Source organism: Tamandua tetradactyla, chromosome 25 (assembly GCF_023851605.1).
Source record: "Tamandua tetradactyla isolate mTamTet1 chromosome 25, mTamTet1.pri, whole genome shotgun sequence".
Lineage (NCBI taxonomy): Eukaryota > Metazoa > Chordata > Mammalia > Pilosa > Myrmecophagidae > Tamandua > Tamandua tetradactyla.
The window spans coordinates 20,919,736-20,935,862 of NC_135351.1; the positions used below are offsets into that span (position 1 = coordinate 20,919,736).

At 37.9% G+C, this 16,127-nt stretch overlaps 1 protein-coding gene across 4 annotated transcripts in view; it reads right to left on the reverse strand.

Annotated features, from left to right (window-relative positions):
• KIF13A (kinesin family member 13A) overlaps positions 1-16,127 on the reverse strand; it is a 268,116-nt gene that overhangs the window by 72,253 nt on the left and 179,736 nt on the right. For all 4 annotated transcript variants that reach the window (XM_077143440.1, XM_077143438.1, XM_077143439.1 and 1 more), the window contains exons 10-12: positions 5,358-5,469; positions 4,769-4,981; positions 2,518-2,628 (exon numbers count right to left, since the gene is read on the reverse strand). In XM_077143440.1, the coding sequence (XP_076999555.1) occupies positions 2,518-2,628; positions 4,769-4,981; positions 5,358-5,469 (436 nt within the window). The remainder of the gene's footprint in view (positions 1-2,517; positions 2,629-4,768; positions 4,982-5,357; positions 5,470-16,127) is intronic.

Here is a 16,127-nt window from a genome sequence, read left to right on the forward strand (position 1 = left end):
GTTACAGGGGCACTGAGAGGGAACCAGAAACCATCCTATATACTCAGTTCAACCAAAGTTTACCAAGAACCTGCAGTGTGTGAGCTCCTGTGCAGTGTTACAGGGGCACTGAGAGGGAACCAGAAACCATCCTAGCCCTAAGGGCTTAGAGTCTAGTAGAGGGAATAAACCCCCCACAACTAGAGTGTAAAGAAGGAGCGCATTATGCCACTGGAGAGATGCAAAGTGCTGAGGGGCATCAAAGGAGGGAGATTGTGATAGAGACCAGGAAAGGGTCAAAATATGAAACCAATCCAAGTGTCCATCAACTGATGAACAGATACACAAAATTGGTATATCCGTACAATGGTATATTACATGGTCATAAAAATTATGCTACAGTGTGGCTGCACCTCGACAACACTATGCTTAGCGAAAGAAGCCAGACACAAAAGGGCACACACTGTATGATTTCATTTATATGAAATGTCCAAAATAGGTAAATCCATAGAGACAGAATGCAGATGGGTGGTTGCCAGGGACTGGAGGGAGAGAAGAAAGGATGGAGAACAACTGATTTATGTGTTCAGGGTTTTATTTTGGGTTGAGGAAGTTTTGGAACTAGGAGATAGTGGTTTTACAACATTGTGAATGTACTAAATTCTATTGAAATGGTCACTTTTAAAAGGTTAATTTTATGTTATATGAATTTCAACTCATCTATAAAGAAAAGAGAGAGTGAGGGACCAGTAAAGGCTTCAGGAAGAGAATACAATTGAGATAGTTCTTGAACTATAAGAAATTCAAAAGGAAGAAATGGGGGTAATGCAGTAAGATAAGTGCGGGACATTCTAAGGACAGGGCATAGGAAAGCACAGTAAAGGTGCTGGACATACTGGATGATTTCACACATCAAGAACCTTTAGTATATGTGGGAAAGCAGTGAGGGAATGGGCTGGAAAGTCATGTTGGGTCCATATTTTACAGTGCCTTGAATTCCTTCATTCATTTATTACAGAAATATGTATTAGTATCTACAATGTCTAATCACAGATCTAGGGCTGGAAATACAGCAGAGAACAAAACAAAGTTTTTTTTGTTTCCTTCAATAAAATGTATATTTTAGTGGGAGGAGACAGACCATGAAACAATACCTAGATTAGAAGATACACAGAATTTCCAACGGTGATAGATGCTATGGAGAAACATAAAATAAGGTAAGAGAAGTAGGGAGTTGGGAGCAGAAGGACTTTCTATAAGAAACATAAATGCAGAAGCCTGATCTATGTTTAAGTTGCGGCTTTAAAGCTACTTGATTGGTAATATAAAATATGTCCAAGTGGTCAATGAGATTAACTCTTCATTTACTGCATGGTGTAGAGCTACATAAGCACACTCACACATAAAAACCCAGTGTTAGTCCTTGATTTATGTTTTTTTTTAACGTTCATCTTTTTTTTTTTTACATGGGCAGGCACTGGGAATCGAACTTGGTCTCGAAATGGCAGGTGAGAATTCTACCACTGAGCTATCTTCGCACCACCCTTTAATGTTTTTTTAATTGTAAAATATTAACATATATATTACTTTCAAAGCACACTTCAAGTTGTTACAGAAGAGATCCCAGAGTTTGTCATGGGCTACCATTCCACCATCTCAAATTTTTCCTTCTAGCTGCTCCAGCATACTGGAGACAAGAAGGAATATTAATATAGTGATTCAGGAGATAAACTCATTTATTAAATCCCATTTTCTCTGTTATACCTTCTCCCCTTTTAATCCTTCTAACATACGGGGATCTTTCGGCAATGCCCGTCTTCTTTCGTCTTGCTTTCTGTTTTTTTTTTTTTTAAACTTTTTTTATAGTATAACATATATACAAGGCAAAGAAAGAAAAAAGTAATAGTTTCCAAAGCACTTTGCAATAAATGGTTACAGAACAGATCCCAGAGTTTGTCATGGGCTACCATACCATCATCTCAGACTTTTCCTTCTAACTGCTCCAGAACATAGGACGCTAGAAGGAGTAAATATTTTTTCATCATCACAATCAACTTTTTTTCTCTCTTTTGTGAAAAGTAACATACACAAAAAAGCAATACATTTCAAAGCACAACACAATAGTTACAAAACAAATTTCAGAGTTTGGTATGGATTACAATTCCATAATCTTTGTATTTTACTTCTAAGCTGCTCATAGATACTGGACACTAAAAGAAATATCAATTTAATGATTCAGCAATCATATTTGTTTGTTAAACACTATCTTCTTTGTATAACTCCTGCCTTGTGATTTCTGCTTAAATTTAAAGATATTCTCCATAATCCAGCCTGTTCAAATGCTGTGTTTTCTGGCAAATATATGGATCAGATGGAAGGTTGATAAAAGACAAGAAATCAGTGACTAAACTGATCTTTACAGTCTCTATTCAGTAGGCAGAGGCCCTTAAAAGACTTTTTGAGGATGACTAACGTCTACACAAAAAAAGCAGAAAATGAAAAGAATCCCAGTACTTTAGGCCTACATTATCAAGCTACCTGTGCAATTTCTTCTGTTTTCCTCAGCTTCTCTTCCCAAGTCACTGTTAGTTCTTTAATTAGCTTTTCAGATTCTTCTAGCTTTTCCTTCAGTTCAGGGGCCTTCATAGCCTTTAGAGTAAAAGCAAAGATATCTGATTGTCAAAAATCTTCCAACATTATGTACAATACAATTATTTATTGTCCTTTATTTAAGCAGTTATCAATAATCTATTGGCCGCAATCAAGTCACACAGTGTCAGGGTGGGTCTTCGACCTTTATTAATCAAATGAGATGCAAAAGTACATGGCTGTTACTGTGTAAAACCCGAAAAAGTAGTACCAGTGCCCTGGAATGAAATGATACAAATTACTGCTGAGCAATTTTATCCATCATACTTAAATTTCCCATTTAAAGGCCTAAAAGTTTCTAAAGTTCATCTTCAAAATTAAAAAGAAGACAAAAATGTTACTTAAGCAGGGTTCCTATTCATTGAGAGAGATAAGGACACATTAACAATAAATGCATTCCAGTTATATTAACCTACTAGGAAAAGGTGAAAAAGTCCCTCTTCTTTTTGCAAAATTGAATCTGGGCCCTTGGTAGTTACTTGTCTCTATTAATGGTAATGAATTTAGCATATTTTATTATTCACTTGGAAGGAGGATATCTGGTTAAAATGGAAGTAATTTTCCTCTATGTTCATTCAGTGAATATCTATGGAGCTTAAATACAGACATACGCAGCTTAAAATTTTGGGGGGACTTTACTTGGCAACAATATGCTTCTTCAAAGTGAAACCCTATGAAAAAGAAAGATGGTGGAGCTTGCATAAGAAGCTGGAGTAGACGGTCTGGAGACTCACTGGGTAAACTTGGGGCTCGCGGGTTTAGTGGAGCCAGAGAGTAAACTGAGGGCTGGGTTCAGGGAGCTACGTGTGAACAGTTTTAGGGTAATCTGCCGTGTCTGCTCTTCTCTTTCTTTTGGCTAGCTATTCCTCTACCATATGACCTAGATCATATGATCACAGCAGAAAGGCAGATTCAGAAATAAGAGGAAGTAACTAGATAATCCATTGACAAACAAATTCCAGAACAATTACACTTTCTTCTCAGGATCATGACTCTCTTCAACATCTATCAGCATTTTGATTTTTTAGGTATTTTGCTACCCTTTTGTTGTTGATGCCAACATGGCATCAGTAACAAAAAAAATCATACACAATGCACTAAGTTATGATTATAGTAATAATAAAAATAGCAACATTTATGGAGCACTTACTATGTACAAGGCTATGTGCTAAGTGCTTTCTAGTACCAAATGCTGCAGTAGGAGTTAAGGATGAAAAAATTAATTAAAAAAAAAAAGGCTTCCTATGCTTTTAGGAACCCATAGCCTGGAAGATAGGAAAGACACAAACAAAGTTATAATGAAATGCCACCATCACCAGTTCACAGAGAATCAGATCCCTGGCTTTACCTCTTTTAAAATATTTTTTATTATATAAGATGAATAAAAAAACATTTAGATAGTGCCTGGTACATAAATATCAATTAGTGATAGCTATTATTGCCTGTGTGTTTTTTACCCCATAACTTAATACTCTCCTAAATTGGGATAACAATAGAGTGGTATAAAGGAATACGAACTTAGAAGTAGCAGTTTCAGATTCAGACCCAAGTCCTGACATATGGAAGACATGTGGCTTAAACTAATTACCTGGCCTCCATCTCAGCCCACTTGCCTATCATAAATGAGATAGTGCCTCACCCAGTAACTTGCATAAAGCAACAGCTATTTGGAATAATGTGTGATTATTAAAGCACGGGTAAAGCCAAAGAAATATGGTAACGATACAAAATCATTGAGTCTGTTCCCTGCCAGGAATGGATATAAATGAAAAAATAAAAGGACATTCTAGATTATTCCTGATGCTTAATTATCTTAAATCATACTCTCTCCAGAGCTTAACAAGTAGATGTCACATACGTAGGTTCTCTGAAAAGTCCAAGATGCTATGGAAATACAGCCGACAATGACAACAAATTATAAAAACAATACACATGGCCCTGAGGATTTCACACAGTGAGATCTGTACTCAAGGGCCACTTGATTTACTGACTTAGTCTCCATACTGCTTAGCACACAGCAGGCACCAAGATGCCGTGACCCTGAGCTACACCGAGATGATGACATGATGAGATGATGAGCTCAAACAAGCATGTCCTCACCAGAGAACTTCAAAAATGGGGAGCGCCAGGCTGATTTTACCTCTGCCTGTGAGAGCTGCTCTTTCAGTTTTTCTACTTCCTCCCGCAGCTCTCGGATGACTCTTGCATTGGGGTCCTCATTGACAACGGCATGGTTGACAATCCTTTTGGCTCGGTCTGCATATCTCAACGTGGAGAGGGTCTCCTCGTAGTTGTCTGCTGCTGGGCTGATGGTGGCTATCATGGAAGTCTGGCTGTTGCCGCCCAAATTGTCCTGCAGAGAATTTCAAGTAGCATCTTAGGAAACAAGATCCCACTGCACAGGCAGTGCGTATGATGAAAGCACAACGTGTGCTCATATGACACTACTCTCCACGAGGAACACGCTACGTGAAAATGGGTTTATATTTCACAAGTAATTTTATGACATGATGTATGCAGCCTCTCCACAGTCACAATAATGAATAATGCCTGTCAAATGGCATAAGGATGGACTAAAAAGCAATAGAAAATATTTTCATATAGGAATCGAGATAACTATTGTCATGAGAATTCTTGGTGTATTCAGTTAGCTTTGCACACACCTATCAGCTGTTACATCTGAAACAGCCAATTTCCAGTTGGAAAAGAAACTTAGAATGATGCATTACCTTAAGAAGCCAAGTGAGGACTGAATCTCGGTAAGGCACAAATTTGTTTTTACCCCTGCCAGCTGCTTGGTCAGCCAGCGATGATATAACCAACCCCAAGGTTGTAAGGGACCTGGCAAGAGAAAAAAAAAAAGAGTTTTAGTGAATGTTCACTCTAAGTAGTAAGTACAAAACATGCAGAATAATAAAGCTTTAAAAATGATACAGTCAAGTCTAAAAGAACCTGAGAAAACAAAAAACTGAGGGGAAAAAAAAGGAACTCCATTAATTTAACGGAATGAATTTAGAATCTCTACACACTCTATTCTGTTCTTTCACAAGACCAAATTCAGAATCTAGAAGCAAAATTTAAAAGATCACATTATAGAGAATTTTACTTTATTTCAAATGTTATGGTTAAAAGTCTAGAGCATTCATTGATTGTACACCATGTATGGAATGCTTTTATGTCAAGGATATACGTTTGTATGTTAAGTTTTTACAATAAAAATAAAACAACAACAACAAAGAAGTCTGGAGCATTTACTCTTTTGGTCTAAATCGGACCATGCTGGCCTCCGATTTTGTTTCTCAGAATAACTGTGTACCTATAGGACCCCTTTTCACTACATGATGCAAACTATACCCTGTTCATCTGCTTAAAGCTGGCAGATGTATTTCAAAGCAATCCTGAAAATTATTTGAAAGTTACATGTCTGAAAGTTGAATCATATGCTCACATATTTTAATGGGAATTATATGCCCATGAAGCTTAAAAAATATAACAAAACTACTAATACAGCTGCTTCTAGCACTGTCTTCTCAGGCTAGAGGCAAACGGGAAGACCATGTGCCCCACAGGTGTTCAGACAGGATGGGAGTGCTTTCCTAATTTCAAGGGCTAAAAACATTATTCCTAGAATCTCTGATTCTTCCAAGACACTGCTCCTTCCCCAAACCTATCAGAGGTGAAAGTGGTAAGCCACCTTCTAACCTTTAAACCTCTACTACAGCAATTCCTCTTACCACAACTTTTTAAGGGAGTGGGGTGGGAGGCCAGGAGAGGGTGACCGGAGAGGAGGGAGGGATGAGGCTAGGAAAGGACATTCATAGACAGAGAGCCCTATTTGAGGATAGAAAGTTTTAAAAATCTACCAGTCTATAGAAATTAGGAATTCAGGATCAAAATGAAACTTAGGAGGATCAAAAACAAAATTGAAGTTTCTCTATAATAATGTCATCAATGAGAAAAAAGTGGTTTCATAGTTCAAACTTTTTTTCTGCTTTTGACTTTCTGGACTTCCTCCAATCTAGTTTCCCTTGAAACTGTAATCACCAAGTTCCTTTCCTTGGGAATGGAAAGGATGTCATGTGAGCTATCTGTACTAATTCAGTGATGGTTGTGGCACACACTGCAGATGCTGGCTTGATATATATATATTCTCCCACTCTTACTTGCTAATGAATTCCTGACTTTTCTGGAGAACAATGTGCACAGCTAAAACTCCACTTTCCAGATCCTCTGCTGCTAGTGGATAATCAGGAAACACAGCTGGGGCCAAAAAAGATGCGGGCAGACATTTCTAAGTGGGGCTCCCAAGAAAGCTATTGCTTTCCTGAGAAAAAAGATACATATTCAGCTGATGGAAGCCTGTGGTTCTTCTTGTTTGGAACACAAACATGGAGACAAGGCATGGAATTGTGAAGCCACCACCTTGAGACTCTGAGAATGACGTGAACACACAGGGAGTACAGCTCGTGTCCCTGTAAGCCCTTCTGAGCCATTGCATCAGCCTCTGGATTCCTTATTAAGTGAGAAAAATTAACACATCATTTATCTCTGCAGCAAAATGCAACCCCTGGCTTTTAAAGAATTATTCAAAAGGTGACAGGGTTAAGTGGATTTGTGTTTACTGCTCCTCCCCACTAATTCTTCCTTTGCAATGATAAAGGAGAAACTCAAAAGAATGTGTGTGGCGAACAATGGGAAAAGGACAGTCTCATTAAATGACAGGAGAGGAGAGAAAATAGTGATACCTACAGAGCGAGGGCCTCATTTCCATTCATCAACATTTTCCAGGGGCTAATACCAATCATTAAACTCAAACAATGTGCATCTAATAAGTATCATTCTCACTCTCATTTCCATTTCAATTGCTTTGGTGTAATAATAAAGTATATGCTAACATTTACAGAAGTGGGTTCTACTGAACATTGGTTCTAGGGATATTAACAGGTTATACCTTGAATTCTGTTCTCAAATAAGTTTGGGGAATGATGAGTTAAAGTTCCACAGAATTCATGACTGCAGGACCTCTCAATGACTTTACTACTGTGACTCTCCATGGAAAGGCTTCATAAATAGCTTTTCTCAAAATTATGTCTCCAGGGACCCTGTTCTTCTCATAGCCTCTTGAGGAACCTCTTGTGTTTCACAAAAATGCCTTGGAAAATACTTGGTACCACTGTTGCCCCCAACAAGGACATAGCTATTGCATCCCACGGAGATTTTTGCCTGTCCCTTGTGGGTCTCTCATGCTAAATGAAAAGAGATTTATTTAGATTTTCTTTTCACATGCTTGGACTCTGTGATACACAAGGCGTAACAAGGATCCCTCCCTTGAATAACAGACAGAGGGAGGTCATTTTTATACTCCTTAGATACACGCCTGTATTTGGCTAGTGGGACGATACCCATCCAAGAGCAAACGAACAAGCGTCACAGAAAGCACTAAAGAAGAGAATAAAAGAGGACTGAGTCACATGAAACATTAGAAATATTATGCTTCTACATTAGTATTATGCTTCTACATTAGAATATTATAAATTATGAGACAGAATGCTAAGAGCAATATTAATTTATCTAGATAGAGTGCTCATTAGAACTCATTTTTGGAAATGTCAGTATAGACTTTCTTACACTGTAACAACTGAAATGGAAATGAAACTGGGAATGATACGCATTAGATGAAAATTGTGTCGAAAGGCTGGCCATTGTTGAAAAAGAAATGAAATGATCTTCACTGACATTCTCAGGAACATTAGAAGAGGTGTGCTCCATGCTCTAAGTGAGTTCTCGGAGAAGCTGAACCAGCCAGACTCCAGCAGCAGGGAGAAGACTTCCTCGTTTCATTCTCAATAGACAAGTGGAGCAGAGGGCTGACTTCTCCAATTCACTCCTAGAAAGATGGCCTACAGGTGATCTACACCTCCCCTGCCCTGAACATGCCATGGCTCTTCAAAGAAAAGGAACAACATGTGTTTCAAAGCTCTGAAAAGCTTAAAAGGACAGCTGAAGCTCCTAAAACCACAGGCCATTAAACAGACACTAAAGTCTGTATGAATCCCTGACAGGTCTGATTAAGAGGGTTATTAATGCTCTATCAAAAGAAGCCCAAATATGAGACTGAGAGAATGCTTATGACATGACAAAGATTTCTTTAGTTTTAGCACTCATTGGGGCATACACACTGATTATATTTGCGGAGCTATCATGCAGTAGTTTCAATTTATTACGTATTTGCTCCTGTGGCACTCCATGTATCGATACAACCACTCCAAAGGTCTTTCTTCCCCACTAGACCTTGAACTTCCAAAGGTCATGCACCATCCTATTCATCACTGGGCTCTTGTGCTTGGCCCATTTTCAACCCACATTTGTTAAATGGATCAAAAAGTGCAGGCCTATAAACTCTTATCTGAAATTCATGGGTCCAATGGGTCTTGAAATTCAGCTTATTTTGGACTTCAGAAAGTTAATTCTGTGCATACACTATACATGATCTGAGCAGGATTTTGAACACCCCAAAATAAAACACATTAATACTTACATAGCTAAACTTATAAATGTTCACACTAAGAGAACACATAAAGATTATAATTATACATAAAGATTAAATAGCCTCATGAGAGTTCAGATGAGGGCTTACCAACAAGGTGGATATGAAAACAAAAAAGCATTTGGTTTTCAGAGCTTTCTGGATTGTGAAATTGTGGGCCTATATTTCCATGAAGGTCTCTTAAGACACCTGCACAGACTCCATGGCATGCCCAACTGGGTGAAGAGGTTTCATTCATTTGGTTACTATAAAGGACTCCATAGAGAACTAGGAGGAAAGCCAAGGGATCGTTGGATCTACCCTGGACACTGGGCATGAAGGTGTTGACCAAGGGAGATCAGAGAGACAGTTTGGGTAAAGAAAACAGCCTGGATTACGATTCAGGGAATGGGTTCAGAGGCAGCTCCACCCATTCTAGCCAGTGATCTTGGGAAAAGCACAAGACCAACCTGGCAAGCACCGTGGGATGGTAAATGAGTTATGAAAAAGTTTCGTGCTTAAACACTGAGACTAAAAGAGCTGTCAATTTAACAACTCAGCAGTCATATTCATTTGTTAAATCCTATCTTCTCTGTATAACTCCACCATCACCTTTGATCTTTCTGTCTCTTTCTTCAGGGGTGTTTGGGCTATGGCTATTCTAACTTATTCATGTTGAAAAGATCTGTCACTAATATGGGGTAGGGAGATGGAACTATCTTTTTTTTTTTTTTTTTTTTGGTTTATATGCTTGTTTGTTTGTTTTATCTGATGTGTTCTTAAAGGGTAGGAATTATGCTGTAACAAATTACCACAAACACAAATTTATTATCTTAGAGTTCTGGAGGTCAGAATCCCAGAATGGGTTTTACTGCACCTGCACTTTCTGGCTCACAGCCCCTTCCTTCATCTTCCAAATTAGCAGTTGCATCACTCTGAACTCTAACTCCACCATCACTGCTCCTTCACTGACTCTAACGCTCCCGCCTCCTTCTTTCACTTAGCAGGACCCTTGTGATGATACTGGATAATCCCACCTATAGAATCAAGGATAGCATCTCCCTCTCTTAATCATATCTGCAAAATCCCTTTTGCCATGTAAGGTAACACAATCACAAGTTTCAAGAATTGGGATGTGAACATCTGTTTCAGTTTCCTGTGGATGCCATAAACAAATTATCACAAACTTGGCTTAAAACTACAGAAATGGATTTCCTCATTCCTAGAGACCAGGAGTCTGGAATGAGTTTCTCTAAGCCAAAATCAAAGGTGTCAAAAGGGCCATCCTCCCATCTGGAGGCTCTGGAGGCTCTGGTGGAGAATCTGTTCACTCCCTCTTTTAGATTCTGGTAGCTGCTGGCATTCCTTGGAGTTCCTCAGCCTGTGGATGCATCACTCCATTCTCTGCTCCACCTTCACGTGGGCTTCTCCTCTGTGTGTCTATTATAAGGACACTTGTCATTGGATTTAGGACCCATCTGGGTAATCCAGGACCATCTCTTTATCCCCAAGATCCTTAACTTAATAACATCTGCAAATATCCTTTTATTCAAATAAGATCACAATCACAGGTTCAAGAGAACAGGATTCGGACATATGTTTTGGGGGGATACCATCTGACTCACTACAACTTATTTTTCTTTGGGGGGAGAAGCATTATTTTTTATTTATTTATTTATTTTTACTTTTTAAAAAATATTTTTATTGACAAATCTTCACATACATACAGTCTATACATTGTGTACAATCAATGGTTCACAATATCATCACATAATTGTCTATTCATGACCATGATCATTTTTAGAGCATTTGCATCACTCCAGAAAAAGAAATAAGAAAAAAAGAAAAAACCCATACATCCCATACCCCTTACCCCTCCCTCTCATTGACCATTTGTATTTCCATCTGCCCAATTTATTTTACCCCTTATCCCCACTATTATTTATTTTTTATCCGTATTTTTTTACTCATCTGTCCATACCCTGGATTAAAGGAGCATCAGACACGAGGTTTTCACAATCACACAGTCACATTAAACAATTGCTTTTTAAATTAGTTATGAGGAGAAAGGAGCAAATACGCATTTCTCTTGTGTTTCATATAATTGTCATTACCAGTTGCCTTCATTTTTGCATGGATTCAAATTATCATCTGGAGTCATTCGTGCTTCACCTGAAAATTTTATTTCAGTATTTGTTGTAAGGTGGGTCTGCTAGCAACAAATTCTTTATTTGGTAAAGTCTTTAAGTCACCTTCATTTTTGAAAGACAACTGGGTTGGATGTAAGGATACTTGATTTTTTTTTTATTTTTTATTTTACCCTGTATGCCTCCCTTTTATTTTTTTTAAATTTATTTATTAATTAAAAAAATAAGAAACAAAATAAAACATACATAATCAGTAATTCACAATATCATCACCTAGTTGCATATTCATCATTTCTTAGAACATTTGCATTAATTCAGAAAAAGAAACAAAAAGACAATAGAAAAAGAAATGAAATGAACACAGGAAAGAAAAAAACAAAAAAAGATTTTACCTATCATACCCCTTACCCCTTGCCTTCATTGAACACTAGCATTTCAAACTAAATTTATTTTAACATTTCTTCCCCCTATTATTTATTTTTATTCCATATGTTCTACTCCTCTGTCGACAAGGTAGATGAAAGGAGCATCAGACACAAGGTTTTCACAATCACACAGTCACATTGTGACAGCTGTATTATTATTCAATCAACCTCAAGAAACATGGCTACTGGAACACAGCTCTACATTTTCAGGCAGTTCCCTCCAGCCTCTCCATTACATCTTGAATAACAAGGTGATATCTACTTGATGCATAAGAATAACCTCCAAGATAACCTCTCGACTCTGTTGGGAATCTCTCAGCCATTGACACTTTGTCTCATTTCCCTCTTCCCTCTTTTGGTCTCGAAGGTTTTCTCAATTCCTTGATGCGAAATCTCAGCTCATTCTAGGGTTTTTCTTAATCCCTTGATGCTGAGTCTCCGCTCATTCCAAGATCTCTGCCCCACGTTGCCAGGAAGGTCCACACCCCTGGGAGTCATGTCCCACATAGAGAGGGGTAGGGTGGTGAGACTGCTCATTGTGTTGGCTGGAGAGAGGGGCCACATTTGAGCAACAAAAGAGGCTCTCTTGGGGGTGACTGTTAGGCCTAACTTTAAGTAGGCTTGACCTATCCTTTGTGGGGTGAAGTTTCATATGAACAAACCCCAAGACTGGGGGCTCTGCCTATAGTTTTGGTTGTCCACACTGTTTGTGAGAATATCAAGAATTCAACTTGGGAAAGTTGAATTTCTCCCCGTTCTCACCACTCCCTGAAGGGGGCTTTGCAGATACTTTTCCACTCACTGATCGAATCACTCTGGGATTCATCGGGGCATCACTCTGGACAAACCAACAAAATCTCATGTCCTGGCGGGCCGCGGTGGCTCAGCGGGCAAAGTGCTTGCCTGCTATGCCGGAGGACCTCGGTTCGATTCCCGGCCCCAGCCCATGTAACAAAAACAAAAAAACAAAATACAATAAAACAAGAAAATGTTTAAAGATGTTTCCCTTTCTTCCTTCCTTCCTTCCTTCTATCCTTCCTTCCTTCTCTCTGTCTTTCAAAAAAAAAAAAAAAAAATCTCATGTCCTACCTGAGATTCCAAGTACTTATGGCGTTCAATCAAACTATCTACATAAGTTATATTAGGAAACGCACTAGTCAAAATATTAATTTTCTACCAAATAAACATTTTTTGCTTTAGTCTCACACAGAAGGTGACATTTTAAAATATTAATTACCATCTATTTTCAGTACCCTACAATAATGACATTCCTTTGTTCTTCCTCATGGAAAAACATTTTTAAAATTGCACCTTGTACATTTCACTATTATTATACACTCTAGGCATTCCTAGATTATACCATCTCAATCTTTAACATCTATCTTTCTTTCTGATTTCAATATGTCCCCAGTCCTCCTCCCTCTATCATTCTCACATGCAGCTTATTCAGTATTTTAACATAATTATATTACAGTTAGGTAGTATTGTGCTGTCCATTTATGAGTTTTTGTATACAGTCCTGTTGCACAGTCTGTATCCCTTCAGCTCCAATTACCCATTATCTTACCCTATTTCTATCTCCTGATGGTCTCTGTTACCAACAAAATATTCCAAGTTTATTCACTAATGTCAGTTCATATCAATGAGACCATACAATATCTGTCCTTTAGTTTTTGGCTAGTCTCATTCAGCATAATGTTCACGAGGTCCATCCATGTTGTTACATACTTCATAAGTTTATTCTGTCTTAAAGCTGCATAATATTCCATCGTATGTATATACCACAGTTTGTTTAGCCACTCGTCTGTTGATGGACATTTTGGCTGTTTCCATCTCCGTACAATTGTAAATAATGCTGCTATAAGCATTGGTGTGCAAATGTCCGTTTGTGTCTTTGCCCTCATGTCCTCTGAGTAGATACCTAGCAATGGTATTGCTGGGTCATATGGTAATTCTATATTCAACTTTTTGAGGAACCACCAAACTGCCTTCCACAGTGGTTGCACCATTTGACATTCCCACCAACAGTGAATAAGTGTGCCTCTTTCTCCACATCCTCTCCAGCACTTGTCATTTTCTGTTTTGTCGATAATGGCCATTCTGGTGGGTGTGAGATGATATCTCATTGTGGTTTTGGTTTGCATTTCTCTAATGGCCAGGGACGTTGAGCATCTCTTCATGTGCCTTTTGGCCATTTGTATTTCCTCTTCTGAGAAGTGTCTGTTCAAGTCTTTTTCCCATTTTGTAATTGGATTGGCTATCTTTTTGTTGTTGAGTTAAAGAATCTCTTTATAAATTCTGGATACTAGACCTTCATCTGATATGTCGTTTTCAAATATTGTCTCCCATTGTGTAGGCTGTTTTTTTACTTTCTTGATGAAGTTCTTTGATGCACAAAAGTGTTTAATTTTGAGGAGTTCCCATTTATTTATTTACTTATTTCTTCAGTGCTCTTGTTTTAGGTGTAAGGTCTATAAAACCGCCTCCAATTATAAGATTTATAAGATATTTCCCTACATTTTCCTCTGTTTTATGGTCTAAGACCTGATGTTTAGATCTTTGATCCATTTTGAGTTAACTTTTGTATAGGGTGTGAGATACGGGTCTTCTTTCATTCTTTTGCATATGGATATCCAGTTCTCTAGGCACCATTTATTGAAGATACTGTTCTGTTCCAGGTGAGTTGGCCTGACTGCCTTATCAAAGATCAAATGTCCATAGATGAGAGGGTCTATATCTGAACACTCTATTTGATTCCATTGGCCAATATATCTATCTTTATTCCAGTACCATGCTGTTTTGACCACTTTGGCTTCATAATACGCCTTAAAGTCAGGCAGCATGAGACCTCCAGCTTCGTTTTTTTTCCTCAAGATACTTTCAGCAATTCAGGGCACTCTGTCCTTCCAGAAAAACTTGCTTTTTGGTTTTCCTGCTTCTGAAAAGTAAGTTTTTGGGATTTTGATTGGTATTGCGTTGAATCTGTAAATCAATTTAGGTAGAACTGACATCTTAACTATATTTAGTCTTCCAATCCATGAACACGGTATATCCTTCCATCTATTTAGGTCTTCTGTGATTTCTTTTAACAATTTCTTGTAGTTTTCTTTGTATATGTCTTTTGTCTCTTCAGTTAAATTTATCCCTAAGTATTTTATTCTTTTAGTTGCAATTGTAAATGGAATTTGTTTTTTGATTTCCTCCTCACATTGTTCATTACTAGTGTATAGAAACACTACAGATTTCTGAATGTTGATCTTGGAACCTGCCACTTTGCTGTACTCGTTTATTAGCTCTAGTAGTTTTGCTGTGGATTTTTCAGGCTTTTCGTCATATAGTATCATATCGCCTGCAAACAGTGATAGTTTTACTTCTTCCTTTCCAATATTGATCCCTTGTATTTTTTGTCTTGTCTCATTGCTCTGGCTAGAACTTCCAACACAATGTTGAATAACAGTGGTGATAGTGGACATCCTTGTCTTGTTCCTGATCTTAGAGGGAAAGTTTTCAGTTTTTCCCCATTGAGGACGATATTAGCTGTGGGTTTTTCATATATTCCCTTTATCATTTTAAGGAAATTCCCTTGTATTCCTATCCTTTGAAGTGTTTTCAACAGGAAAGGATGTTGAATTTTGTCAAATGCCTTCTCTGCATCAATTGAGATGATCATGTGATTTTTCTGCTTTGATTTGTTGATATGGTGTATTACATTAATTGATTTTCTTATGTTGAACCATCCTTGCATACCTGGGATGAATCCTACTTGGTCATGATGTATAATTCTTTTAATGTGTTGCTGGATTCGATTTGCTAGACTTTTGTTGAGGATTTTTGCATCTATATTCATTAGAGAGATTGGTCTGTAGTTTTCTTTTTTTGTAATATCTTTGCCTGGTTTTGGTATGAGGGTGATGTTGGCTTAGGTAGCTTTCCCTCCACTTCAGTTTTTTTGAAGAGTTTGAGCAGGGTTGGTACTGATTCTTTCTTGAATGTTTGGTAGAATTCACATGTAAAGCCGTCTGGTCCTGGGCTTTTCTTTTTGGGAAGCTTTTTAATGACTGATTCAATTTCTTTACTTGTGATTGGTTTGTTGAGGTCATCTATTTCTTCTTGAGTCAAAGTAGTTGTTCATGCCTTTCTAGGAAGTTGTCCATTTGATCTACAGTGTTGTATTTATTTGCATAAAGTTGTTCATAATGTCCTGTTATTACCTCCTTTATTTCTGTGGGGTCAGTCTTTATGTCTCCTCTTCCATTTCTGATCTTATTTATTTGCATCTCTCGCTTCTTCTTTTTGTCAATCTTGATAAGGGTGCATCAATCTGATTGATTTTCTCATAGAACCAACTTCTGATCTTATTGATTTTTTCAATTGTTTTCATGTTCTCAATTTCATTTATTT